Source organism: Schistocerca serialis, chromosome 2 (assembly GCF_023864345.2).
Source record: "Schistocerca serialis cubense isolate TAMUIC-IGC-003099 chromosome 2, iqSchSeri2.2, whole genome shotgun sequence".
Classification (NCBI taxonomy): domain Eukaryota; kingdom Metazoa; phylum Arthropoda; class Insecta; order Orthoptera; family Acrididae; genus Schistocerca; species Schistocerca serialis.
Window position 1 is genome coordinate 462451630 of NC_064639.1, and position 27096 is coordinate 462478725.

Below are 27096 nucleotides of genomic sequence, written 5' to 3' on the forward strand. Positions count from 1 at the left end.
AATGTTGTGGTGTTAACATTGGCACATGTGTGGGTCGTCAGTTGTGCAGGCCCATTGTTAGGAGTGTTTGGTACACTGTGTGTTCAGACACACTTGGACTCTGCTCAGCATTAAAACCTGATGTTAGTTCCACCACAGTTCACCACCTGTCCTGTTTTACCAGCCTGTCCAGCCTATGATGTCTGACGTCTGCAATGAGGGGTGCCTGCCCAACCCCATGACATGTGGACATGGTTTCATATTCGTTTCACCATGTGTTGAAGACACTCACTGCAGCACTCCTCAAACACCCGGCAAGTCATGCCAAGCCTCAGAGCCATCACAATCTGCCCTTGGTCAAACTCAGATAGATCATGCACCTTCCCCATTCTGCAGACAGACAATACACTCACTAATACTACATTCATCATGCATGTGTCTGACTAGCAGTCATTCCTTGCCAAGTGAAGGGTTTATATTGATAATATGCCAGTGGTTATAATGTTCTGACTGATCAATGTATATGCCATCCACTTGACAGTGATTTGGAGAATGTAGATGTACATGTCAATTGTTGCACATGGTCATAATCATAAGCTACTGGTAGAAAAGGCCTCCTTTAGACATTTCCATGCATTAAAATCTTCAGCTGTATATATTCATGTTTCTCTTTTTAATTGTTGATCACCTTAATCTTTTCTTATCCAAAGAAATACAGTGAAGAATTTCCTTGATTCATATACTGTCCATTTGCTGACTATATATTCTGCCACCTCCATTTCCTTTTTATTAGTTGTAATTATGTCTTTCACTTTGGTCTGTTTCCTGTTGCATTTTTTTGGTTCTCTGCCTCCCCTAGTTATTCACAACATGTAACTCTCAGTTTTTGAGTGGTTTTTGCATCAGAAGTCAATGGCTCACTGTCGTGTGTTAAAACTGACAACATACTCAGATTGTATACATTCTTTCCAAACATGTCAGAAGTATTGTCCTGAAGATCCTATTTAATTCACAAAAATTACTACAGGTCCTGGTCCTGTTTACTTTTCTGTTTATTTCTTTTGCCGTTGATACAGTCATAGTCAAGTGCACTAAACTATGAAAACTCATTAACTGGTTCTATAATTTCACTTTTTTCTTTTCAGGAGATTGATTATTTTGGTCTTATTGTGGTTACCTGTCAAACCTTCTTTCAAACATTCTCTGTTAAGTTCTTTGACTTGTTTTGGAAGTTTTCTTCACTAGACACAAAGGGTGGAATGACATTAGAAATGATTCAGTATGTTCTACTAAGATTTGTGTTTTCTTTGTGTATAACAAACTGTAAACTTCCTGAAACAGCAGATGAAAATAGTTTTTGTAAAATGGAAACTCCCCCCCCCCCCCCCCCCCCCTTTTTTTTTTTTTTTTTTTTTTTTTTCCCCCCCCACCAGACTTTTCCTGTGAAATGACTACTATTGCAGAGTAGTAAGTGGTAATAGGTTCACAAACAGGGTTTCTTTTTCCCAGTTACAATCAGTTTAACTTCTGAATGACTAAGTTCATACAACCAGATAATAACGTGAATAGACTCTCCTTACGGTTCCAAGTCAAATTTGGTTTTGTTTTATGCATAGATCTCCTTAGTTACAGAGTCCCATGGTTACAGAACTTTGTCACAGATGCAGCTCCATGGCACGCCACACTGCTCTGCAGACTCTGAGCCCCTGCCTGCTCTGTTGTCAAGAGCAGCCAATTTTCAACCACTGTTTCAGAAAATTTTCAGATCATTATAAGTAAAGGAAACTTATGCCTTAATGAAAAATATTCGAATCAATTGCTGATGGTATCATAGTCTTTGTATCTAGTGTAGAAAACATCCACAACAAGTGGAAGAACTTAAGAGAATAAGTTTGAAAGTAGATCTGAAAGTCAGTCAAAATAAGACTAAAATACTGTATAACCAAATTACTGGAAATAAAACAGTGCAAATTACTAATGAAGTTACAGAACCAGTTGATAAGTTTATGCTATGCACACCCACACACGTGATCCCACAATCCTAGTTTCGCAGTAATAGTGCATATCACCAACTCCCTTTGATCACCATATGCATTTGCATCCTTACAGTCATTACAAGTTATAGACCTATGTGTTTATGCACCACCCGGCATTCATCTGCCGAGGAGGCATTGCCTTTTTCTAATTTTTTTTACTGTATCCATCTTAAAATATCCTTTGTTGAAAAGTAATAAAAGCTTTATACATTGGTATTAATTTCTTTTAGTTGCTAAAATACTCAGTTTGAAATATAAATGAATACTAATGTTCAAACCATATTTAAAACCACTATTTTGTCATACCCAAAAAACTGTTTGTGTGAAAACGGTGAACATATTTTCTAAGAATTATAGAAATCTAGTTTCTGGATTTAAAATAAAGAATAACATGTCTTAAAATTTTCTTGCAATGTGTCCACACTATTGCAAAGAGACATGGATTGTAATGTTTTGTGAAAAATGTTACTAAAATATTGTCAGTTGTAGAACACCAACTGCTTAGAATAATAAACAGGTACAAAATTAATTGAAATTTGCATTTTTTTCATTTACTTTTACTGATGTTTCCAGCATATGAAAACAACATCTTGGCCAATTAATTTAGTTAAACTGTATTAAATTATTGCTCATAATTGTGTTGCACAGGCTGCTGTTTTGTATTCGAAACAATCCATAAACCATGTTTATCCTACTTTTATGCTATCTACCTGCGTGTATTTATAGTGTGTGTTTTTCTCTTTGTTTTAGGCACACTGGGGTGTGACAATGGTTCAGCTCATTGCATTAATCTACAAGGATCAGCATGTAGGAACACTGCAGAATCTTTTGAATCTCTGGTTTGAAGCATCTCTTAGTGAAAGCTCAGAGGATAACGAAAGCAACACTTCACCACCGGTAATATATTTGTGTCTATTTTCATAATATCCTCTAAAATGTCAACAATAAGTTAATTAATTGCTGCCCTATCAACTTGGAATTTTCTTCATACACAGAAAAAAGTGAAATGACACTTGAGAAGAAAATACTTAGCAGTTATTTTGATGTTAGATACTCTTCCTTTTTCATGCACTCAAGGGCAACTTAATTTTGGAATTTATGGAATGTGTAACAGAAGGCTATTGGGTTTTCTCTGTGTATCTTTCTGTTTACACTTTTTTCTGATTTTGACGCTTAAGAAACACTGTGTCTCAATCTCTGTGTACCTTTTTGCATCCAGTTCCTCCCTGTTTCTGTTGTTGTTGTGTGTGTGTGAAACATGATAGTTCCAACAACTGCTCCCCTGTCACTCCAGTTCCTCCTTCCCCTTCTTATATTTCATGTACATGACAGAATCTTCCTTAGATCTTTCTACTTCAGCCTCTGTATGACACTGTTCTATGATCTTTAACAAATATATGAAAATTGTCATTTTTTGCATTTGTTTGACATAGTTGTATTATCCTTTCTTTGTAATGACGCCTTTGCCTCCAAAAGTTAAATAATTGCCTGGTATGATACTTTTATGTTCTTTTTTTATCTTACTTGGTGTATTTTTGTCTTAAAGACTCTTTCGTGTCTGTTCTTTATAAGTAAAAATACTGAACTTTTACTGAATAATAGTAATTATGCTTGGCTGCAATAGCAAATTTTTATCTCAGTGGATACAAACACAGTTTGTCCTTCACAATTATGATAGGCAAGTCCCACTATTCAGCACTCAGAATAAAGTTCAAACTGATGTGGAACACATTTACAAATGGTACTAACTGGAAGACAGTAATATATGACTTCATCAAGGAATGTGCAACCTGATAATTTCCAGAATGGATGCCAACTCTGTCATAAGCAATATATGAGTACATTTGTACCCAGAATGAAATCCAAGTCCAAAGAGAAGCAGTCAACACAATATTGTAATGATGATGAATATGTGCTTCATGCAAGTACGTGGACTATTTCCTGCCATGATGCACACTTGTTTAAAGTGGCCAAAAACCAAAGAACTTTGCCCATCTGAGCTGTGACTTCTGGCAGCCTCTGCTGCTGCATGGGGCAGTGATTATGCTCCAGTCTTTCTCCAGGCAACTAATCAATTCCACATTTGTATCATTGCCCGCTGGTGGACTATCCTCATTGGTACTTGGTGGGTATACAGTATTCCTTTTAACTGACCCAAGTGTGATACAATATTCCTTCCCCTTTTAACTGGCCCAAATGTCAGTAATTTCCCAAAGAGTAATGGGACCAATGACAGAGGGGGAACTGGAGATGCAGGTAGGGCAGCATGGGAGCTGACACAGGGACCATGACATCCACTTTGTTCAACAGTGGCAACAGAGTGGAGGCATCAGTGAGGTAGACTGGAGAAAGAGTGCCATTCCAATGGTGCCCATCAGGACTACAGGAGCTGGGAGCTGTGTGGGTGGAGAGGTTAGCTCAGTCTCCATGGTCAGCTCCCTCTCTTTGTCAGTACTTCGTTGCTACTGCCGAAATACTAGGCAGGGATGAAGCTCATGGCGCATTGGAGTTTTGCGCAATCATAATGTTTGCAGGGGAGGAGCACTCTGATGAGACCAATGAGCACTGTTAGGTGTTGGCACAAAACTGGAAATGTTTGCTCGCACAGTCATTGTAGTTTTGGGTGTGACATTCTTCCAGTGTCATGGCAGAATCTGATTTTGATGACATTGCAGGGGAATTGGTGCATGAGTCATGAGATCACACATTTTACGTCCCCTGTGGCCAACAACAGGGTGGGGCACCTACCCCAGCTTATGGGCACAGATGTGAGCCTAGACATAGGTGCCTGAGTAGTAATAAGTGTGTGTTTGATGGTGCCATGTCCAAGATGCTGGGCATAACGGGCTGAGTGAAATTCATGGTCATTACCTGTGCAGCAGTTCAGCTGGCAGTGACCACTGGTAGGGGTGGACTCATATGATGCTGGTAATTGGGTAAGGGCTTCCTCAGAGTGTGCCATTAGCGCCTGAAGTTTAAAGGTCCTGACCAGCTGCTCAACTTCCAAATTTGATGCTAAGTGAAAAGGAGTGGTAGTCAGATTACCTATGCCATTTTGCAGGCTGAACTGGTGGAACTCAGAGCCAGGAATTGAGGACCATCATCAGAAACTATTGTGTGCAGTGCATTCTCTATTGTGAAGATACTGAACAGGGCACATATTGTTCAGAGAGGGCATCTACTACCAAAAGCCACATTTGAATAATCCAATGAAATCCACATGCATCAACAGCTCCCACAGATGTTATGGCTTGGACCATGGTGAAAAATGCTGCACAGGCCAAACTGATTTTGTGTACATACATTGCAGAAGATCTCCATTCATTCTATCCACCCATCTAATCCCACCCAGAAAATGTGATGCCTAGTCGTGGCCTTCATATGACTCATTCCCCAGTGCTTGTGATGTGAGCTGGAGTATATGGAGTCTGTGTGTGGGTAGTACGACTACTTTGCACTGTGTGTCCTCTGTGGCTAACAGCAGGATGCCATCAACAGCATTAAGGTGGTGTCACACGGAGGAAAGCATTCTGAAAGTGGAGCCTTAGCCTCTGACTATGCTCCAGCCAAACCTGCTGAATTTGAAATAACACATGATGAAGAAATGGTTCTTCTGTGTTGCACTCATGTCATGATGGGCCGTGATTGCGAACTCTGTTTGTGTATGGTTTATATTTTGATTGATGGAAAAGCAAACAACCTCCTTTTTATTGAATCCTGTGTCAGACCCTGTTTGGAGACAGGATAACATGTCAGTGTTGACATGTTACAAAGTGGGCCTATAGTGAATGTTGCAATTATAATTGCTGAGAAACAAGGCACACCATGAAGCCTCCATGTCGTTTGCTCATGGATTTTCACTTTGGATCAAACAGAGAGATAAGTAGCTCTGGTCTGTCACTAACTGTAACTTGATACTATATGGAATACATGGAACTTTTTCACCCCGTAAATTGTGGTTAAGGTTGTTTTTTTCAACATGAGAAATTTTTTGCCAGGGATAAAGTTTAGTATGGGAACATAAAAGGATGTTCTGTCTTGTAGGTGTTTGTGTGGGTTAGAAGGTTAGAATCATACCAATGCCAAAATGTGATGTGTCGGAGGTCAACATAATCCATATTTTGGGCATAAACATCAATAAAGAAAGACAGGTTTGAGGCACTCTTTTTTCAGGTAGCAAAGGTTCTCTGGCAGCTGACAGACCACACACAAATTTAGAGGATGACAAATATAGGCCTACTTGGATATGAATTTTCCATAATAATTTATTTTCCTTAGGAAAGTTCATGGTGTGGGTTCCTGTTGTCATGTCCTAGTTCATGCATCATGGGCAACGTATGAGTGGCCAAGTAAGTGGTCCTGACAGTCGGGATACCAGTTACTTTGGAATAAGGCTGGGCATCTCGGACATATTCGGAGTCGTGGTCACCTTTGTGCTCAGACGGCAAATCCACCGGTTAGTTCCTCAACCATTAGGGGTAAAACTCAATGGGATCCGGGGCAAGTAAGGTTAGCAACCTGCTTCCCTGGTACTTTAAATATGATGCTGGCAACAATCAGAGCAAAATGCCTCAGACCTTTGGTGGTGACGCAGTCCCACCTCTAATTGATAAACCAGGGACTCCTAAGATACGGCTCGGCAAACGAATGGTAACGAGATGGGGAGCTATTAATATCAATGGGGGCTACTCTGGGAAGAAGGTAGAGCTGGCAGAGGCTGCAAGTAAGATGGGGTTGGACGTTTTAGCTGTTAGTGACATTCGGGTAAGGGCTGAGAAATAAGAGGAAGTGGGAGAATACAAGGCCTAACTGTCAGGAGTCAAAGTAGGAATAGCACAGTGGGGTGTAGGGCTTTACATCAGGAAAGAAATGGAACCCAGCGTAGTTGCAATAAGGTATGTAAACGAATGACTGATGTGGATAGACTTGATAGTGTCAAGCAAGAAAATTAGGATTGTGTCAGTACATTCACATTGTGAAGGGACAGATCAAGATAAGATGGATAGTTTTTATGACGCACTCAGTGATGTAGTTGTTAGAGTAAAGGACAGGGACAGTGTTCTGCTCATTGGTGATTTTAATGCCAGGATTGGAAATCGAACAGAAGGGTATGAAAAGGTTATGGGTAAATTTGGAGAGGATATGGAAGCTAACAGGAATGGGAAACAACTCTTGGATTTCTGTACCAGTATGGGCTTAGTAATCACAAACTCGTTTTTTAAACATAAGAACATTCACTGGTATACTTGGGAAGGCAGCGGAGCCAGATCTGTCATTGACTATGTAATAACAGATCAGGAATTCAGGAAGGCTGTGAGGGACACACATGTATTCAGGGGATTCTTTGATGACACTGATCACTATTTGATCTGCAGTGAAATTGGAATTGTGACGCCGAAAGTGCAGGAGGTCAGGTCCATATGTAGGAGGATAAGAGTGGAGAAACTTCAGGATAAGGAAATCAGGCACAAGTACATAACAGTGATCTTAGAAAGGTACCAGTTAGTTGAATGTAGTCAATTACAGTCATTGGGAAAGGAATGGACAAGGTACAGGGACACAGTACTAGAAGTGGCTAAAGAATGTCTTGGAACAGTAGTGTGTAAAGGTAGGATGAAGCGAACAGCTGGGTGGAATGACACAGTCAAGGCAGCCTGTAAAAGGAAAAAGAAGGCGTATCAAAAATGGCTACATACTAGAACTCAGGTAGAGAGAGAAAGTTACGTTGAAGAAAGAAACAAAGCCAAACAGATAATTGCAGCATCCAAGAAGAAATCTTGGGAAGACTTTGGAAACAGGTTGGAGACTTATGGTCAAGCTGCTGGAAAACCATTCTGGAGTGCAATTAGCAGTCTTCGAAAGGGAGGTAAGAAGGAAATGACAAATATTTTGGACAGGTCAGGAAAATTACTGGTGAATCCTGTTGATGCCTTGGGCAGATGGAGGGGATATTTTGAAGAGTTGCTCAATGTAGGTGAAAATACGATCAGTAATGTTTCAGATTTCGATGTACAATGGGATAGGAATGATGATGGAAATATGATCACATTTGAGGAAGTGGGGAAAATGGTCAATAGATTGCAGTGCAATAAAACGGCTGGGGTGGATGAAATTAAGTTGGAACTCATCAAATACAGTGGAATGTCAGGTCTTAAATGGCTACACAGGATAATTGAAATGGCGTGGGAGTTGGGACAGGTTCCATCAGACTGGATGAAAGCAGTAATCACACCAATCTTTAAACATGGAAACAGAAAAGATAGTAACAACTACAGAGGTATCTCTTTAATCAGCGTTGTGGGTAAAATCTTCTCAGTTATTGTTGAAAGGAAAGTGCGAGTATTAGTTGAGGACAAATTGGATGAAAATCAGTGTGGGTTTAGTTCTCTTAGAGGTTGTCAGGACCAGATCTTTAGCTTATGGCAAATAATGGAGAAGTGCTACGAGTGGAACAGTGAATTGTATCTATGCATTATAGATCTAGAAAAGGCATATGACCGGGTTCCTAGGAGGAAGTTATTGTCTGTTCTATGAGATTATGGAATAGGAGGCAAACTTTTGCAAGCAATTAAAGGTCTTTACATAGATAGTCAGGCAGCAGTTAGAGTTGACGGTAAATTGAGTTCATGGTTCAGAGTAGTCACAGCGGTAAGACAAAGCTGCAACCTGTCTCCACTGTTGTTCATATTATTTATGGATCATATGTTGAAAACAATAGAGTGGCTGGGTGAGATTAAGATATGTGAACACAAAATAAGCAGTCTTGCATATGCGGATGACTTATTTGTGATGGCAAACTCGATTGAAAGTTTGCAAAGTAATATTTCAGAGCTAGATCAGAAATGTAAGGACTATGGTATGAAGATTAGCATCTCCAAAAAGAAGGTAATATCATATGGAAAGAGATATAAACGGATTGAGTGCCAAATAGGAGGAACAAAGTTAGAACAGGTGGACGGTTTCAAGTACTTAGGATGCATATTCTCACAGGATGGCAACATAGTGAAAGAACTGGAAGCGAGGTGTAGCAAAGCTAATGCAGTGAGCACTCGTCTACGATCTACTCTCTTCTGCAAGAAGGAAGTCAGTACCAAGACTAAATTATCTGTGCACCGTTCAATCTTTTGACCAACTTTGTTGTATGGGAGCGAAAGCTGGGTAGGATTCAGGTTACCTTATCAATAAGGTTGAGGTTACGGATATTAAAGTAGCTGGGATGATTGTAGGTACTAGTAGATGGGAACAATGGCAGGAGGGTGGCCACAGTGAGGAAATCAAAGAAAAACTGGGAATGAACTCTATAGATGTAGCAGTCAGGGCGAACAGGCTTAGATGGTGGGGTCATGTTACATGCATGCGAGAAGCAAGGTTACCCAAGAGACTCATGGGTTCAGCAGTAGAGGGTAGGAGGAGTCGGGGTAGACCAAGGAGAAGGTAGCTGGATTTGGTTAAGAATGATTTTGAAATAATAGGGTTAACATCAGAAGAGGCACCAATGTTAGCACTGAATTGGGGATCATGGAGGAATTTTATAAGGGGGACTATGCTCCAGACTGAACGCTGAAAGGCATAATCAGTCTTAAATGATGATGATGAGAACCGTTTGGAGTTCTTTAAGATTATGGGAAAATGGCAGTTTGTTTTATGCCTCCAGATGATCTGACATTGGTCAAAGACCGTCTGTACTTAATATATGTTCTGTTTATTTTACATGAGGTTTAAAGAAAGTGCACTTATCTAATCTACACTTAAGACTGTGAGTCTGGAGCCTATCAAACAAAGCAGGTAAACTGTAAAGGTGTTGCTTCCTCATGGTTCTTATCATGATTATGTCACATAAATTGTTAACACACTGCTGAATAGTGAGCAAGAGCTGTTGCAAAAACCATCATAAGATTGCTGGCGCTCTTGTGACATTGATGGTAATCAGTTGTATTGGTATAATCCAATATGAATGTTTATTACAAGGATAACTTGTATGTCAGCATCCAAGGGTAACTGTAGATATGTACGAAGGTAAGTCAGTTATTATCCGCAATTAAGTTATATTTCTGTTTATTTTGGTAGTACTGTCGTTTTATGTTGATCACGCATGCTTTGTTTATTTGTTGGTATATCTTTGCAATTTTCAAGCTGCCAGGTTTGTTTTGTTATTGCTGCCGTGCTGTTAATCATGTCTGCTCTGCTGTCTATTTGCACCAAAGGAGACCAATGTTCAGTGATATGTTTTTTGTGATCGGAAGGCGTATCAGGGGCCGAGTCTTTGGTACAGTACGGGAACAGTGTTTTGCCACAGTGGAGTGTCTACGAATGGATTGAAAAATTCCAAAATGGTCACACAAGTGTTACGTACAGTGAAGGAGCCGGACGACTGTTTATTGCCACAAATGAAGAAACCATTGAATGTTCACATGAAATGATTCTCTTAGACAGACGATTAACTATTGATGAAGTGGTACATCACATGCAAATTAGTCATGGTTCTGCCTAGGAAATCATCCAGAACAGACTTAAGTTTCATAAAGATTGTGCAATATGGGTCCCAAATAACTCCCACAATTGCATAAACAAATGCGCTTGGACATCTGCAAAAAACATTTGGATTGCTATGGCAATGAAAGGGACAACTTCTTAGACAGGATTATAACTGATGACAAAACATGGAGCCATCATTACGAGCCGGAGAGTAAACGGCAGAGTATGGAATGGAAACATCCAAATTCGCCGTGCAAGAAAAAGTTCAACACTCAACTGTCCGCAGGAAAACTTATGCTTACGGTTTTTTGGGACACACAAGGTCCAGTACTGGAACATTTGGGGAAAGGGGCACAACAGTAAACAGTATATGTTACAGTGAGATGCTAAAGCCTGCAATTTGAAGCAAACACCGAGGATTACTGTCAAAAGGTGTTGTATTGTTGCACAACAATGCCCGTCTGCATACTGCTGCCCACACTGCTGAAATGCTCCAGAAACTCAAATTTGAAGTACTGGATCATCCTCCATACAGTCCCGATCTTTCCCCTTCTGACTATCACTTGTTTGGTCCATTCAAACAGGCATTAAGGGGCTGTCAATTTGTATCGGACGAAGCAGTGAAAGAAGCAATGCATTCCTGGCTCGCAGCTCAACTGAGACCTTCTTTTATGAGGGCATCAGGAAGCTTGTACAATGATGGACCAAGTGCGTTGAAATGCAAGAAAATTATGTCATAAAATGATGTTCTTGTAAGTTTCCTATTTGATTACAATAAAATTTTATAACTTCTTTGCAGATAATAATTGACTTACCCTTGTATGTGAGAGATTGATATTAGAAAGTAGTGACCACCTGGTAAATTTGTTAGCAGTTTGTCTGTTACTGGGCATTGATGTTGGCCTTAAAATCGCCACATTTTCTAATGGCTTCAGATGGTTTATGAACAATGACTGTTGGCATGGCCCCTTCACTGTTATTGAAGCGATTACCCTCACACCTGTGAAAGATCGAGGTCCGTCTTTTACTGCTCCTATGAGGGTGAATCAAATACAAACTGAAATTTAGTTTTACATGTCATTTCGTAAGTGGGGAGTCTCACGATATCTTCTCATTGTTGCTTTTGTTTCCAGTGATCATTCTCCACAGCTAGTAGAACATTGTCATACCGTTACTTTAGTCAGTATCGCAACATCAGAGCAAGAGGTGGCGTTATCTGTTGCACAATGCATTTTAATCAAGTTTCTCACAACAGAGGGCATAAAACCATCCAAATTTTTTAAAAATTTTACAGCACAATTTTTACAAGGGTAAGGAAAAGTTGACATTGCTTGAGGACCTGCAAGACTGAGGAGAACATTTGCATTGTTATCCAGCTTATTGAAGATAATGGCTGAATAACAGTTGCTGAAATTGCTACTGAGGTTGGCGTAAGATTTGGTAGTGCTTAGGTGATAATTACTGATAACCTTGGATTTAAAAAACTTTCCACAAGGTGGGTACCTCATCTTCTCACCACAGAGCACAAATTTTGTCATTTTGAGGTGTGCAAACAGCTACTGACATGCCACCAAACCAAAGGGGAACATGTTTTGCAGTGGATTGTGACCTGTGATGAAATGTGGGTGCACTGTTACACCACAGAATCCTAAAAAATCAGTGCAATCAGCTGCATTTCTACACCTTTTTTGAAGCAGTGGCTATCCTTGTAGGGGTATAGATTCTTTATTATAAGTGCCAATTTGCCGCCAAGATAGCTGCACCCCAATGTGTCCATATTACTGATTGACACTGCAGCCCTGGTGTCAATTTGGAATAGCACACGCACAATGTTAATAGTGAGGCAGAGCAGAAGCTTGGTCAGTGCTATCACTTCTGAAATGGTCTACAACACTATGCAATTGACCACTGTTCTGCCTTGTCATGATGTGATGCACTGGCTCATGCAAACTGCCACTAGGCTGCCCTGCTTGTTGCATATCAAGCATTGCACATCGTGATATGGTCACTGACTTCTGGTTTGCTGTATGTGGCATTTAGCATACGAGTTACTCAGTTTAAAACTAAGGGTATTCAGTGACAACATTGAGGAAGTGCAGCTTCAAGAATGCTACCTCACTGGAACAGGAGCAACATTGTTCTCCATGCTCCTCAAGTGTATCAGCTACCAAGAGTGTGAAGGTTTTACTACAAACAACTGATCTATGCGACACTACCATGCGAGGGTGTGGTGGTGAAACAGAATTAATTTTGGAAGTTGAGAGGCAACTGTCCTCAGGGTCACTGTCCTCTAGGTAACTATCCTCAACTGGTTGTAGGTTCTGACAATGTCTAGCTATCTCGTACCTCATTGTCAAATGCTTGTTGTGCAGATATCATAGCATTAAACAATAAAGCAGGCTTAGTAATACTGTGCAGGCATTGTGTGACCTTTCTGATCGAGAGCTAGCCACCCTACAGTATCTTTAATCAGTGAACTTGCATATGAACCCTTATAGACAAACTGTGAAACTAGAAATACCTATGCAGTGCTAATTTATAGTCCTTGATTTAGATAATTAATTATGTACAGTATATGAATTCAGAGCCCTACATGAAATCCCTGTGCAATCAAAAATTGCAATAAATAAAACTTAAGTTTGGTAATATTCGAGACATGCTGCCACAAACACGAGATAGAACTTGACACCTGTGTTGTGAAATGCAATCTTGTACCTATGTTGTGAAATGCAGTGTAAGTGTGGACATCCTCAGTAGTGCTGTCTGTTCAAATAAAAGCCCTAAACAGCAATAAACTGCTGGTAAAATGTCTCAGAAACAGTTTAGATTCTAACACTAGAGTTTCAAACGTATTGTTTGCATTTATTGGCTTTCAGATTACATTTTTCCTCTTAGTCATCTGATTAACTTGATGACTAACACCATTAAGTGACTAGGATTTCTGATATGGAATATAGACAATAAAATGTGTAAAGAAACCACTCACTGTATAATGGAGCTGTTGCTCAGTGGAACTAAAGAGAGTTACATTATACTGGACCTGTGGACTGACTGGATATGTTGGGCTGCAGCTTTGGAAAATATCTCCCCCCACCCTCCCCCCTAACCTCTCCATCTCTCTCTCTCTCTCTCTCTCTATCTGTGTGTGTGTGTGTGTGTGTGTGTGTGTGTGTGTGTGTGTGCGTGCGTGCGTGCGCGCGCCCGCGCGCTCTGAAGATAAATACCAGTTCATAAGCTGAGTTGCAATGTTACACTGCTTAATAATACTGCTATATACTGAGTGGTTATCTTTATTCACAACGTTATTTATATTCCAATTTTAAAAGCAGATTCTTTGATATCAGAAGGTCAGGATACTCATTCAGTTCATTTGGTCTGACAATTAATTCTTACATGTTGTGTAATTGTTTTTATTTTGTTCAATGATTTATTGAAAAAAGAAGAAGAAAATTTGTATATAATTGCTTGTAACTCTAATATTTGTGCAGGATCAAGGTGCAGAAGACTCTTCAACTATGGTAACGTCAGACCCAACATCTGATTCCTCAGACAATGGTGGTAACAATTATGAGAAATCACTCACTAATCACTGTGGCACTGGTGAAATGAAACAAAATACAAATGAACAACATCCCTCAAAACAGGTATACCATATATGCTAAATACACTAATTTTTATAATAAATTGTCAGTATCACTGATGGAGGAGTGAGAGCCAACTTACTGAGTAAAATTATTTATTTCAGGTATTGCAAATAGAAATAACACATATTTCCTGCAACACTATATATTAAAATTATGTTATCTACAGGGGTACATATGTACCTATGTATTGTTAAGCTGGAATGATTGAATCAAGATGTCAGATTAAAAATATGAAAGAATTAATACTCAATTTCTAACATATGGAACTTTCTAAAATAATTTGTACATAATTGTGTGTGTGTGTGTGTGTGTGTGTGTGTGTGTGTGTGTGCATGTGAGGGGGAGAGAGAGAGAGAGAGAGAGAGAGAGAGAGAGAGAGAGAGAGAGAGAGAGAGGGGGGGGGGGGGGGGGTAGAGGTAGAGAGGAGGGTTGGGGAGGATGGGAAATAGGAAAAAATAAAATTTTTTGTTGAAACAAAAAGAAGTTGTAAACCCTAAATCAGGAAAACTGTCAACACATAAGCTAAGCCTGGACAACATATAAGTCAGGGATGAGAGCTTTACCTGAATAAAATTGCTTGGTGCAAATGTTACAAGGTTATGTAAAAACACAATGTGGGAGCAGAATTTGTTGAAGAGGCTATGAGAAATGAGTGAAAGAAATAGAAAAAAAAATTATTGTTATTGTTATTAATGAAGTTTGAAGTGTAAATTGGGACAGAGAAAAAGATAAACATTTTGAAGAGAATTGCAGAAAGAGGAGATGCAAACATTAATTAGGAGCAGGTGGACTCGTTAATGAATGTGAAACTTCTCTCATGGTTTCTTCATTCCCATCCTTTGTCTTTCTGCCTCTGCTTGACCAATAAAGAAAATAAATAAAGTTTGACTTGTAAAAACATATTTAATGAAATTTATTTTTAATTGGTTCTTGTCTGCTATTTCCTGTTCAGCTGAAGCCATTTTTTGTCACATTCTTCCTGCTTTTATTTTTTTGGTATTTCCACTATACCCTATGCTAAAGACTTTAATATTAGCTGTTACAAATATTGTTACTTTTAAATTCAAGTACCATCAACATGCTTTCGAAATGTGGTGCTACAGAAGAATGCTGAAGATAAGGTGGGTAGATCACGTAACTAATGAGGAGGTATTGAATAGGATTGGTGAGAAGAGAAGTTTGTGGCACAACTTGACTAGAAGAAGGGATCGGTTGGTAGGACATGTTTTGAGGCATCAAGGGATCACAAATTTAGCATTGGAGGGCAGCATGGAGGGTAAAAATCGTAGAGGGAGACCAAGAGATGAATACACTAAGCAGATTCAGAAGGATGTAGGTTGCAGTAGGTACTGGGAGATGAAGAAGCTTGCACAAGATAGAGTAGCATGGAGAGCTGCATCAAACCAGTCTCAGGACTGAAGACCACAACAACAACAACAACAACACCATCAACACACACAACTTTTCATTTTCTTTTCTGCAATATACCCTTCCATTTTTTCCTGTTTTTCTCCATGTGTTTATGAGAGAGTTTTAAAAATTATGAGAGTGAAAAGTTTTGCCTATTTTTATATTTATGAGTCCCACAGCAATATGCTATATGTTCAATATAACTTGGCATTTTGTGTGAGGGGTGTTGAGAGCAGAAGAATTAGTGTCAGTCAGTGCTGACATGTTTCTGCCAACATTAGCTAGTAAACAATAATGTCTGAAATAGCATTTTACAGTGGTATTTTGTAATTTGCAGTCACAAGATTTCAGTTTTGGCAATATAAAATCATTTAAACAGTTGTTCTTTTCTTGTATTATCACCTACGCTTCTGTGAAAACACAGGCACAACATGATTTCAGATGTTTCCTGATACACAAAGGTAGTCCACTCTCAGCAGCTCTGGCACGAAGTGCCAATTTATGTTGTGGGCATAGTAAGTAATGTTTTACTGTCTCATAAGTTGTTCATAAACAGAATTATTTTTCTGAAAAGTGTACATCTGTGATAAATTAAAAGACTTTTCTATTTTATGCACAAAAAGTGTTACACATTATGGCAATGTCTCAGTACACATTTGTTACATTTAGAGGCATGATTTTAAAAATAAAAAACTGTTCCGTTTTATGCAGTAGTTTAGCACCCTCTCATAACAATATTTAAATACAGGGTACTCAGATTGGAATCCGGCAGTGTAGAGAATAAGATGTTTAATGCAAATTTTGGTAATTTTTGTAATGCTGAAATAGTTGTTAGTAATGTTGCTTGTTAATAAGGGTACTTGGAAATTAGTCAATGATTTTTGAGACATTTAATAGATATAACCAAATTTATAAAAAATTATATGTTTCCAATTGCAGCATTCTTATAGAAAAACATCTCACTGTGAAGCAAACAAAGCAAACAGAAAAAGTAAGTTCCAAATGGAATTCCTGTAAGACTTCTTCTTTTAACTGTAATTTCCATGTGAAAATAAAATAAACATTTTCTGCACAGATACAGTTGAAATCCAACGTAAGCCTCAAACCCCAATGCGACCAAATAGAAAACCAAGTGTAGGCAAAACCTTCAATAAAAAAAAACATCGGAGTGATTCTGAAGAAGTCACTCCATCTCACTCAACAGCCACTGAACAGAAGGTAATGATATTACTGTTTCATATTTGTTATCTGGAAAATATATTCACCTTTATTTTTTGTCACTTATTTGCCTGTAATATGGTCACATCGGATATATTATCTCTTCCTCAGTGGATATTATTTCAGTGTCATTATTGTTTCACTGTTTTTCTTAAGAAAATACATTTGTAAGACTTTTGTCTCTAGTCCTGTACATCTTTTCACATTGCACCAACTACCTCTCTCTCGTCATGGATATCTTTTGAAATGTGCAAAACTGTAATATTTAATATAACGTACATAGTTTTCAGTTATTACACATACCTAAAATGAGAGCACAATTAAAAGTTGGGCCAGACTAAAGCACACTGAATTTTATCTCTTTGTGTTTTGCACTGTTATGTTAGACTCATTTTGGGACATTACAGCATTTTTGTTGCTTTCCACATGTTGTTATCCCCCTTAATGTGGCCATACCTTTCAGTTGAGCTAAATAAATAGTGTTGTTAAGGAGGTTTCTGCAATGAGTTATCAAAATGGATCTTTCCCAGTCAGGTGCACTTCACACACAACATAGTCCCAACAGCTGGTCTATGGATACATCCAACAATCTTAGAAAAGATTGTCCATCAGCATCAGAGCTTTCAGACTATGGATATGGTACTCAGGTGGAAAATCAAGGTTCTGTGTCAACTTCCAGCAATGATGATGACAGACCACAATTTAAAAGGTGTGAGTCATTATAATTTTTGGTTTACAAGTGGATTTTACATAATTACCTACTAAATGTAGATATTGTGATATTAACTCATTGAAAACTGGCATTATTGGATAATGTTAAAGTGAAAAAAAGATAATCTCTTAATGAAATTAAAACAGCAACCAGTAATTATTACAGAATGTACTCTTATTTATCCAAACTGTATGTTTCACAGGTTTCAAACTTGAGAGGTGCATCTTGAGATAATGTTCATATTTTATATAATATAGAATATATTTTGATATTAATGACAGTTCTCTGCCACTGTGATGAAAGTGTAATGGAGTAGTGGTGTCAACGAAAATCCTTGATCATTTATGACTGAATGACTAGGACTGGATGCAAAATCAAACAATGGAAACTCCAGATAGGAATAACAACAAAGTAGGGAAAGACAGATTGCTACTTACCGTAAAGAAGACATGTTAAGTTGCAGACAGGTGCGATTAAAAGATACTTTCACAAAGCTTTTGGCCATAGCGTTCATCAGCAAAAGGGGAAACACGTGCCATTCATGCACACAAGCAAATGCACCTCGTGAACACATGACCACCCACTCCAGCATCTCGGCTTGCATCCCACGTGACAGTTGTATTCCAGCCCAAGATGGTAGAGCTGGCAGTCATGTGTGCATGAGATGTGCATGCTTGTGTGTGTGACTAGTGTGTGTTTCTCTTTTGCTGATGAAGGATATGGCCAAAAGCTTTATGTAAGTGTCTTTTAATTGTGCCTGTCTGCAACTTAACATGTATTTTTTGTGGTAGGTAGCAATCTGCCTTTTCCTGCATTGTTAAGATCAGATGCAGTAATGCTGATATTACAACAATCAGAAATACAAAGCAAAACACTGTTATTTCTAGTATAACTGTGACTGTGGAAAACAAGAGATTTTTTAACTGGTATTCCATTTTATTTTTGGAAGTACATTAAGTGTAGAGCACTACATACAATATTTCAATTTAATGATCAGCCGAATGGTTGGAATTTTAATTTTGGTTGTAAATTACCTAGATTTTGCTATGATGATTAGGTACGCTTCTTGCTCGTCATCATAAAAAGTCTTACAAAATAACATCTATAATATTTACCTGGGTAGAAAGCAGCCCTGTTCTGATAAGTATTTACAATGACAGTAGCATCAACTTCCTAGAAAGTAGTAATTTTTGCCTATGCAACATGCTCCTCCAATGCAAATAACAACAGCCACAAAGAAAGAATATAAAATGCAAATATCTTCAAAATCTTATCAACTTATCAAGGTCATGTCAATGGGCAGAATTACATTTCAGACTGAAACTCTAATGGCTGTGAACGCTGGAAAGGCAATCGGTAGTACAAGGAGTTTATAAGTACTTGTGTGGTGCCATCCTTGACCTACTTAGATTTTGATTTTAAAATTGTGAGATAGAAATACTGACCAGCACTTTTATTCAGGAGAAATGTCTCTACCACTGACAGGCACATATAAAAATACATTCACTGTCCTAATTTTTGAAACTAATAGTTCCTTGTTTGAGAGAAGGTTGAAAACAAAGGGCAGATAATTCAGACCTCAGGATGAGAGGGACTCGCCTGTTGTGAGGAGGAGTGGAACAAAGATGAAAAGGGGGAGGATATGACTCACCAGAGAGAGTAGAACTTGATAGAAAGAGAGAGGAAAGATGAAAAAGTAAGAGTGTAAAGAAACTAAAGGAAACAATGAGGCAATTCACACATACCCACCCACAGCTACCCACCCACCAACCAACACACACACACACACACACACACACACACACTGATGAGCCAAAACATTATGACCACCTGTTTAATAATGTGTTGGTCCACCTTTGGAATGCAATACACTCCAGATTCTGTGTAGGATGGATATGACAAGTCATTGGTGGGTTTCTGGAAATACAGGGTGTCTTAAATCTTTTGGATCAAATTGAAACATGTGACAATGGGTCCACATCCAATTATGTTCAGACACTGAGATAGGAAACCAATGCTCAGAAATGCATATTTACTATGTTATGAATATACACAGTGTACACCAGTTAACAACAGCCTAGCTCATAGTAATTGTTCAAAGTGATGACCACTAGTCATAATGCATACTCGGCAACAGCACATGAAGTTGTAATGCACTCTCTCAAAGATTCCTGCTGTCTGTTGTACTAGGGTTCATGCAGCATGGACCCTAGCAAGCAGGTCTTTATCCATTTCTACAGTGTTTCTTTCACTGGTGTCTTGACTTAACCACAGAGCAAGAAGTCCAGAGAAGTGAGATCCAGTTATCACGCTGGCCACGGGATAAGACCTCTGCCAGTCCAGTGATGAATGTATATGTTGTTCAGGCACTCATGGACATTAACATTGAAGTGGGCAGGTGCACTGTAATGTTGAAAACACATCCTTTCACAGACAACAAGGGATATGCTCTCCAAGAACTGTGGCAGCACATATCTTAAGAACACCAGATAACATGGACCAATCAGATGCATAGGCAGAAAATAAGGTCCTGTTAGGTGATCCTCGACAGTGTCTACCCGTACATTGACAGAGAATTGTTGTTGGTGATCACCGATGTGTGTGGCATGGGGATTGTCCTCACTCCAGATATGGCTGTTGCTGTTGTTGAAATCATCATGGGTGAATGAGGCCTCTTCCATGAACAATACAAGCTGTATGAAGTTCAGCACTACAGCACTGCAGTAGATAATCCATTCACAGAAATGTATGCTGGGCTCAGAATATGTTGGTTCTAGTGTTTGCACATGTTCTTTTTTGATAAGGGTTTAATACCTATTCCACTAGTGCTCTCCACACTGTGCCCTTTGAAGTGTACATTTTGTGTGTAAGTTGACAGATGCTTATTGCTGGGTGGTTGGCTACATGATCCAACACCATCTTCTCCAAGTCTGATTTTCAGGCATATCTCAGGTGAAAACCTTATCCAGCTCTCTGCAGTGTGAATGACCCTGTCTCTCGTAATTTGATATCCATGGAGATAAACATCTTCCAATTAAGACAACACCTGTTGGGAAAACGTTTTCTGTGTTTCTGTTGCTCTGTGGGCACTACATCATGTCACACCATACATTAAACGCATGTCTGCCAACTCTATCAATAAGTTATGTACCATCTTTGACTACACATCATGCACTGTACAAGCTAACACATTTCACTATGAACATATCACAAGCTGTCTGATGCAATGGACAACTGACACCAGGGATAATGGTGATCATGTGGCTCAGGTTAATGTGCCAGTGTCATGCTTGCAGTTGTCACATGACACACGTGCTGTGAGCCAAGTTGTGTACAGTATGATTGTTTGGTGCTCAGGGATGTATGCTGTTTATCATCTGCTGCCTATTCCAGTGTACAATAGACACCCAGAATCTTCATGAGAGAGTGCCAGAATTGCATGGCCTGTTGCAGTACACACATAGAGACGGTGATAGTCACTTTGAACAATCACTATGAGCTTTGTTGTTGTGCCCTGTGTATGTCCATAACACAATAAAGTGCATTTCGAATTGTTGATTCCCTGTCTCAATATAACTGGTTGTGAACACATTAACACCTGTTTCAGTTTGATCCAAAAGGTTTGAGACACTCTGTACATGGCACCAAATGTGTATACCCAGGACACAAAAATTCTCTAGGATTATTCCACATTCAGTTATCACTTTTATGGGCGTGTATATTGACAGGTCATTTCTGCACTGGACTGGGCAAAATTTCATTATATAGCAGTAGCTGTCGAAATACATCTTTAAAAATACCATTACAAATATGTTCCCAAAATATAGCAAAAAATACAGTTTGAATAATATTTCTGCTAGGATAATATGGCAGATAGTTGAAATTATGTTTCGAATGTTTATTTACAAGACCTCATCCAATAACTGGCCGAATCTATGCTAATTGAATTTATTTTGTTCATTTAATAAAATTTGTTGGTTTTTCCTCCTATCTTGCTTTTGTACTACTGGAAGCTTTTCATGGATTTTACTGTTCACACAAAAGTTTCACTTTTAATTTACTGTTGCGCCTGGGCGGAGACCCAGAAATTAGGTTGTGCAAGATGTAAATAATACAAATTTTGTACAACTATAGCTGAAGTTTCAATTATGAAACTTACATAACAATTGTGGATGTCACACTAACAGAAATTTATTTCCCTTAATGACTTCGAAATTAGATTTCTTGATAAATTCCCTGATATAAAAGAGAAAATACTGTATTATTAGCAGTAAGGCGGCTTCCTCTTTCATTTCTTAGCCCCAATCCATATTCGCCTACTACGTTTCCTTCTCTTCCTTTTCCTACTGTCGAATTCCAGTCACCCATGACTATTAAATTTTCGTCTCCCTTCACTACCTGACTAATTTCTTTTATCTCATCATACATTTCATCAATTTCTTCATCATCTGCAGAGCTAGTTGGCATATAAACTTGTACTACTGTAGTAGGTGTGGGCTTCGTGTCTATCTTGGCCACAATAATTCGTTCACTATGCTGTTTGTAGTAGCTTACCCTCACTCCTATTTTTTTATTCATTATTAAACCTACTCCTGCATTACCCATATTTGATATGAATGTAATTAACTTCCTCAAAATCAAAAACTTTCATTGAGTTGACAATAGCCCAAGTAAAGTACCGAAATCCTATTTTCACATATATACAGTCACAAATGCAGTAAAATACTGTCACAGAGGATTTTTCCAGACAGACTGAAATTTATCATCATCAGTCCCCTTTACAAGAAAGGTAGTGAGATATTAATAATTATTAAAAAATCACAATACTTAGCTCCTTCTTGAAGGTAGTGGAAAATATTATGTATGCAAGAACCATGAAAAAATCTCCTTCAAACTAAGAAACTTATTAAGCCCCAATTTGGATGCCAAAAGGATCTCTCCACATAAAATGCTATTTTTCAATTCACAAATCAGAATATAGGAAATTTAAATAACACAAAATATTGCCAGCTGTTATATTCTGTGATTTGTCATATGCATTAGATTGTGCTGTTCATAGTATTCTCCTAGAGAAGTTAAGATGTTATGGTATTGGAGACCTTGCTGATAATTGGTTTCATCCTGTCTAACTAAAAGGATGCAGGAATGACAAACTAAATACCTTATCCTGGAAGTGAATCCACCCCCATTCTCATTGACCAAACTGTGCTGTTTGATCCTCAATGACATAATTGAGAACTGCTTAATTTTTCCAAAATTACTATTTTGCTTTTTTTGTAGAAATATACTGATAGCTGAAACCCAAGCAACAAAATTGCATTATCACACATATAACATATATATATCTGTAACCAATTTCTCATCAGATCAAAAGCCATTGTACATTACTAAGTAGAATCAACCACTACAAGCAACACCTGTAAAGCATAAGAACAATCAAATATAATAAAAAAGTCAATTACCTTCTAAACATCAGTTGATCCTCCTCTTATAATGTTCATGTGATTCTCAAACTAAATACATATGTAACTTTACACAGAACACTGTGAGCTGTCCATACTGTGATAAAGTTAAAGTGTGTTTCATGTTTAAATGTAGCATTAGCTAGAATGTACATCCATAAGTTCCGATGTTCTAATAAAATACAAAAGAAGTAGTTAATAATGTACCCTTTTACTTCAATTTTGAGTATTTGGAGTTTCCAGTTTGTGGCCTGACACCCGCCAGCCACCTGTTAAAGAGGTCAGAATATAAAACTCTTTTTGAAACCTAGACAGGGAACAATTACTTAATTGAAATTATTTTGTGTCTATTATTGTGGTTGTCAGATTTACATTTCTTCCTAGATTCAAGTTATAATTAACTGAAAATACCATTAGGAAGTAAATGTATTGGCATATCAATGTAAGAATCCCAAAATCTGGCCCGATCCTGCTACTCAATTTCTGATGAGCTTATATTCCATAAAACTGCATCAAATGTGTGATAGAGCTATAAAAATAAATGACATGATAAATATTCAGTCATTTGTGAATGCATCATTACGGCATAACTTTCATCTTAGAAATTTATGTATTTGATGATTCTCAGTCACTTGAAAAGTTACCTTTGGTGTATGTGCCTAATAGGTTTATATTTTTTTGTGTCAGACCAGTACATCAGAAACTACATTCAATGCAAAAGTTATGGTATAATTCCAAACCAGCACAACTGATGAAGGTAGATCAGAAAGAATGGAGAAGAAAGAAGCTGGTAAAAAGAAGTAAAACAAACATGTGAGTTGCAGACTTCCTATGTTATAGTTGAACATACTTGTATTGGATTTCTCTACTATAGATTGTCACCTGTTTATGATTATTGCTTGTTATTTATTAATACATACTCAACAGAAATAAATCATCGATATTTGGATCTAACAAGCAGAATTTTTGTTCAAAGAATATTCTATTGATAGTCTAGCAATTTTTGTTAACTGTATTCTATACCAGCAAGAGATTATAATAGTTTATGAGACATGCTAATTCCAAGTTACCAGAAATAATGAGGCCCAATTTCCTGTTTTCAGTGGCTTGCATCTGATGCTTATGAAATGCATTGCATTTATATTTTTATTATAATTGTACATTGACTTTTCAGAATGAATATGAAAGCACTACTTCATCATACTCCTACAGATGAAGATATCTCCAATCTCCTAAAGGAATTTACAGTGGATTTCCTTTTAAAAGGATATGGATGCTTGGTGCAAGAATTATTTATACAGCTTCTCTCACCTAAACAGTGCATACAAGTTGATACATCACACTTCTTTTGGCTAATTACATACTTCCTGAAATTTGCAGCACAATTGGAATTGGAGTTGGAACATGTTAAGTAAGTGCACATTATGATTAATAAAAAATTTAATCAATTCAACTGTAATAACTCTTTAATTCTGACAATTTTGATCACAGATTTTATACAGAGCATATTTCAGTGTGAAATCACTTACTGTAATTGTATGGAAGAAAAATGCTATTTTAATTTGAACAAGATCAATTCTTTGTCAAAGCCAGAGGCTAAGCATAAACTCACGTGTGGACACTGCTTAGTGTGTGTGTGTGTGTGTGTGTGTGTGTGTGGGCACGCGCGTGCATGCGTGCGCACTCACATGCATACACTTCAGCTATGTGAACTGGCTAAAAAGGTACCAAATAGGCCTGCAGTCTAGAAGAGAAGCATAATCTGGCAAATAACATAAACTCATAGCTCAATAGAATGGAACAGAATAGAAGATTATTGTTTCACAACACAAAATGTTGTCACTCACTCACTGTACAGTACAATCATCTAAACACAAAAATTTATTTACAGTTTTTTTTAAAAGGTAATTTGGTGCAACTTATATTAGAGTTATCCAACATAAGAACAGCATGTATTTAGTAAGCTGAGTGATAGTGCTTGAAAAATCACTCCTTGATCTATGAAAAGTAGGACATTTAAATAACAGAATAAATACATCCAACATATAATAGCTATGAGCAATGAACAGATTAGGAGATGTGATACTGGGAAGGAGAACTGTCCCTGAATGATAAGCAGCAGCTCGTAACGGGGAAGACTCCATAACCATGTACACATTACAATGCGAGAAGTAGGTCCTACGAAAATTCAAAAAATAAACTGTCACTGCTGCTGCGAACAGAGTCAGTGGCTGCTGAATAATTAAATCTGACAACTGTGACAACAACACACATAGCACATGATGGCACTCTGACAATACATCAGCCACTTGTTGGAAATAGAGCATCGTTAAGAAAACATGCAGGAAAGTGCACAAAATGTCCATATCAAGTTATGAGCTCTGGTTGCAGTTCTACATTGGGCAGTTGTTGCACCTGCAGTACTGATGCTGGTACTGGGAGATGAGGTTGTCTCTTGTGCTTCAGCTGCTAGTGCATCCTGGAAGATGTAAGTGGGCTTGACGCAATTGAAAGAAATGGTTGTGGTCTTGCCATTTCCTGCAGTATCCAATGCCTGCACACCTCTTCTTAAAACACAGTGTGGACCAGTATAAGGCGTTTATAATGAAGATTTCACACTATCCATTATTATATGAGAGCAACTACTTATATCATGATGGATGTAACTGGGTGGCACGCCATGCCTGAAAGCTTTGTGAAGATGAATGTGAGCAATATGGTCCCTTAGACAATGTGTAAATTCTGGTTGGTTTTGACCAGATGGCTGCAGAGAATGTGCATCAATAAATTCTCGTTGGAGGCATAATGCTTCACCATAAACAAGTTCTGCTAACAGTGAGTTTATGACTGTTTTGCACATGTTCATCAGATCGAGGAGAACTATTAGGAGAGTTGTCATCCAGTTAGTGTCATGATACGAGTGTAGCTTAAGGGACAGGTGCCATTGCTTGATTGTGCCAATACTCGCTGAATGATTGTTAGCGTTTTTATGGTGCACGTATCTGCAGAATTTTGTGAGCTGGGTGAGGAAGTCAGACTTAAATTGTTGGCCACAGTCGGTAGTAATGTGCAGTGAGCAACCAAACCTAGATAACCACGCTGGTATGAAAGTGGAGGCTAATGTTTCTGTGGAAATATTGTATAACAGCACCGCTTATAGCCGGCAAGTAAACCAATCAACCATAGTAAGCAAATATTATTGGCCATTTGATGGAGGTACTGGTCCTATGACATCAGTAAGCATGTACGCGGAACATAAAGTTGTGTCAGGGAAATGACCGACTGGCACATGCACTATGCTATGTTGACATTGCAAACATATACATGTACACTCATGACAGTCTTTGTACACCCTAAGTCTGACCAAACACTTTTGATACCAAGTGATATGTTGAACAAACTGCTGGGTAACACAAGTTTTATAGGCTGTTGAAGACTTGTCTATGAAATGCAGCTGGTAGGAATGAATGAGATCTTCCCTGATAGAGATTGCAATACAACTTGACATCTTCTCCAGGAATGCTGACAAGCTGCAACTATAATGCAGAAGTAGCATTGTTTAGGGAACTCTATAGCTCCTGGACAACTTGTCATGCCTGTGTGGGTTCTATGAAATCAATAGGCTTTGACACACTGTTGACACGTAGAAGCAATCAGCAACTACATTGTCAGTTCTGGAAGTGTGCTTGAAGTTGGTGACGAATTGAGTTATAAATTCTAGGTGGTTATACGTATGAGGTGAGCAGTTATTGCTGTTCCACTTGAAGGTGTAAATCAATGGCTTATGACCTGTGTAGATGGAAAATTCTCTTGCTTCCTCTGTGGCTGAAAGCACTTGACTGCTTCATACATGGTAAGAAGTTCACAGTCATAGCCACTCCATGTCTGCTTTGATGGTGACAGTTTCTGAGAATACTAAGCAAATGATTGCCTTCTGCCACCTTAAAATTGTTGTAACTCTGCACTGATAGCTGTCTAACTTGTGTCCACCACTATCACTAAGTGTGCATCAAGCTTTCGGTGTGCAAAGGACATTTCTTTAAAGGTGTTTGGGTACAGTAACTGCAGGATGACTTCAGTCTTTTCTGATAATGGTAGGTAGCCTGCAGAAGGTATCTGATGCCCAAACAAAGCAATCTTGGGTTGCCAAACATGCATTT

The 27096-nt window shown here is 38.3% G+C and overlaps 1 protein-coding gene across 3 annotated transcripts in view; it reads left to right on the top strand.

Annotated features, from left to right (window-relative positions):
• The window catches only part of LOC126457362 (protein timeless), a 374910-nt gene that overhangs the window by 217300 nt on the left and 130514 nt on the right, over positions 1-27096 (top strand). For all 3 annotated transcript variants that reach the window (XM_050093600.1, XM_050093599.1, XM_050093601.1), the window contains 7 exons: positions 2766-2912; positions 13979-14134; positions 16484-16535; positions 16620-16762; positions 17293-17471; positions 23624-23749; positions 24111-24347. In XM_050093600.1, the coding sequence (XP_049949557.1) occupies positions 2766-2912; positions 13979-14134; positions 16484-16535; positions 16620-16762; positions 17293-17471; positions 23624-23749; positions 24111-24347 (1040 nt within the window). The remainder of the gene's footprint in view (positions 1-2765; positions 2913-13978; positions 14135-16483; positions 16536-16619; positions 16763-17292; positions 17472-23623; positions 23750-24110; positions 24348-27096) is intronic.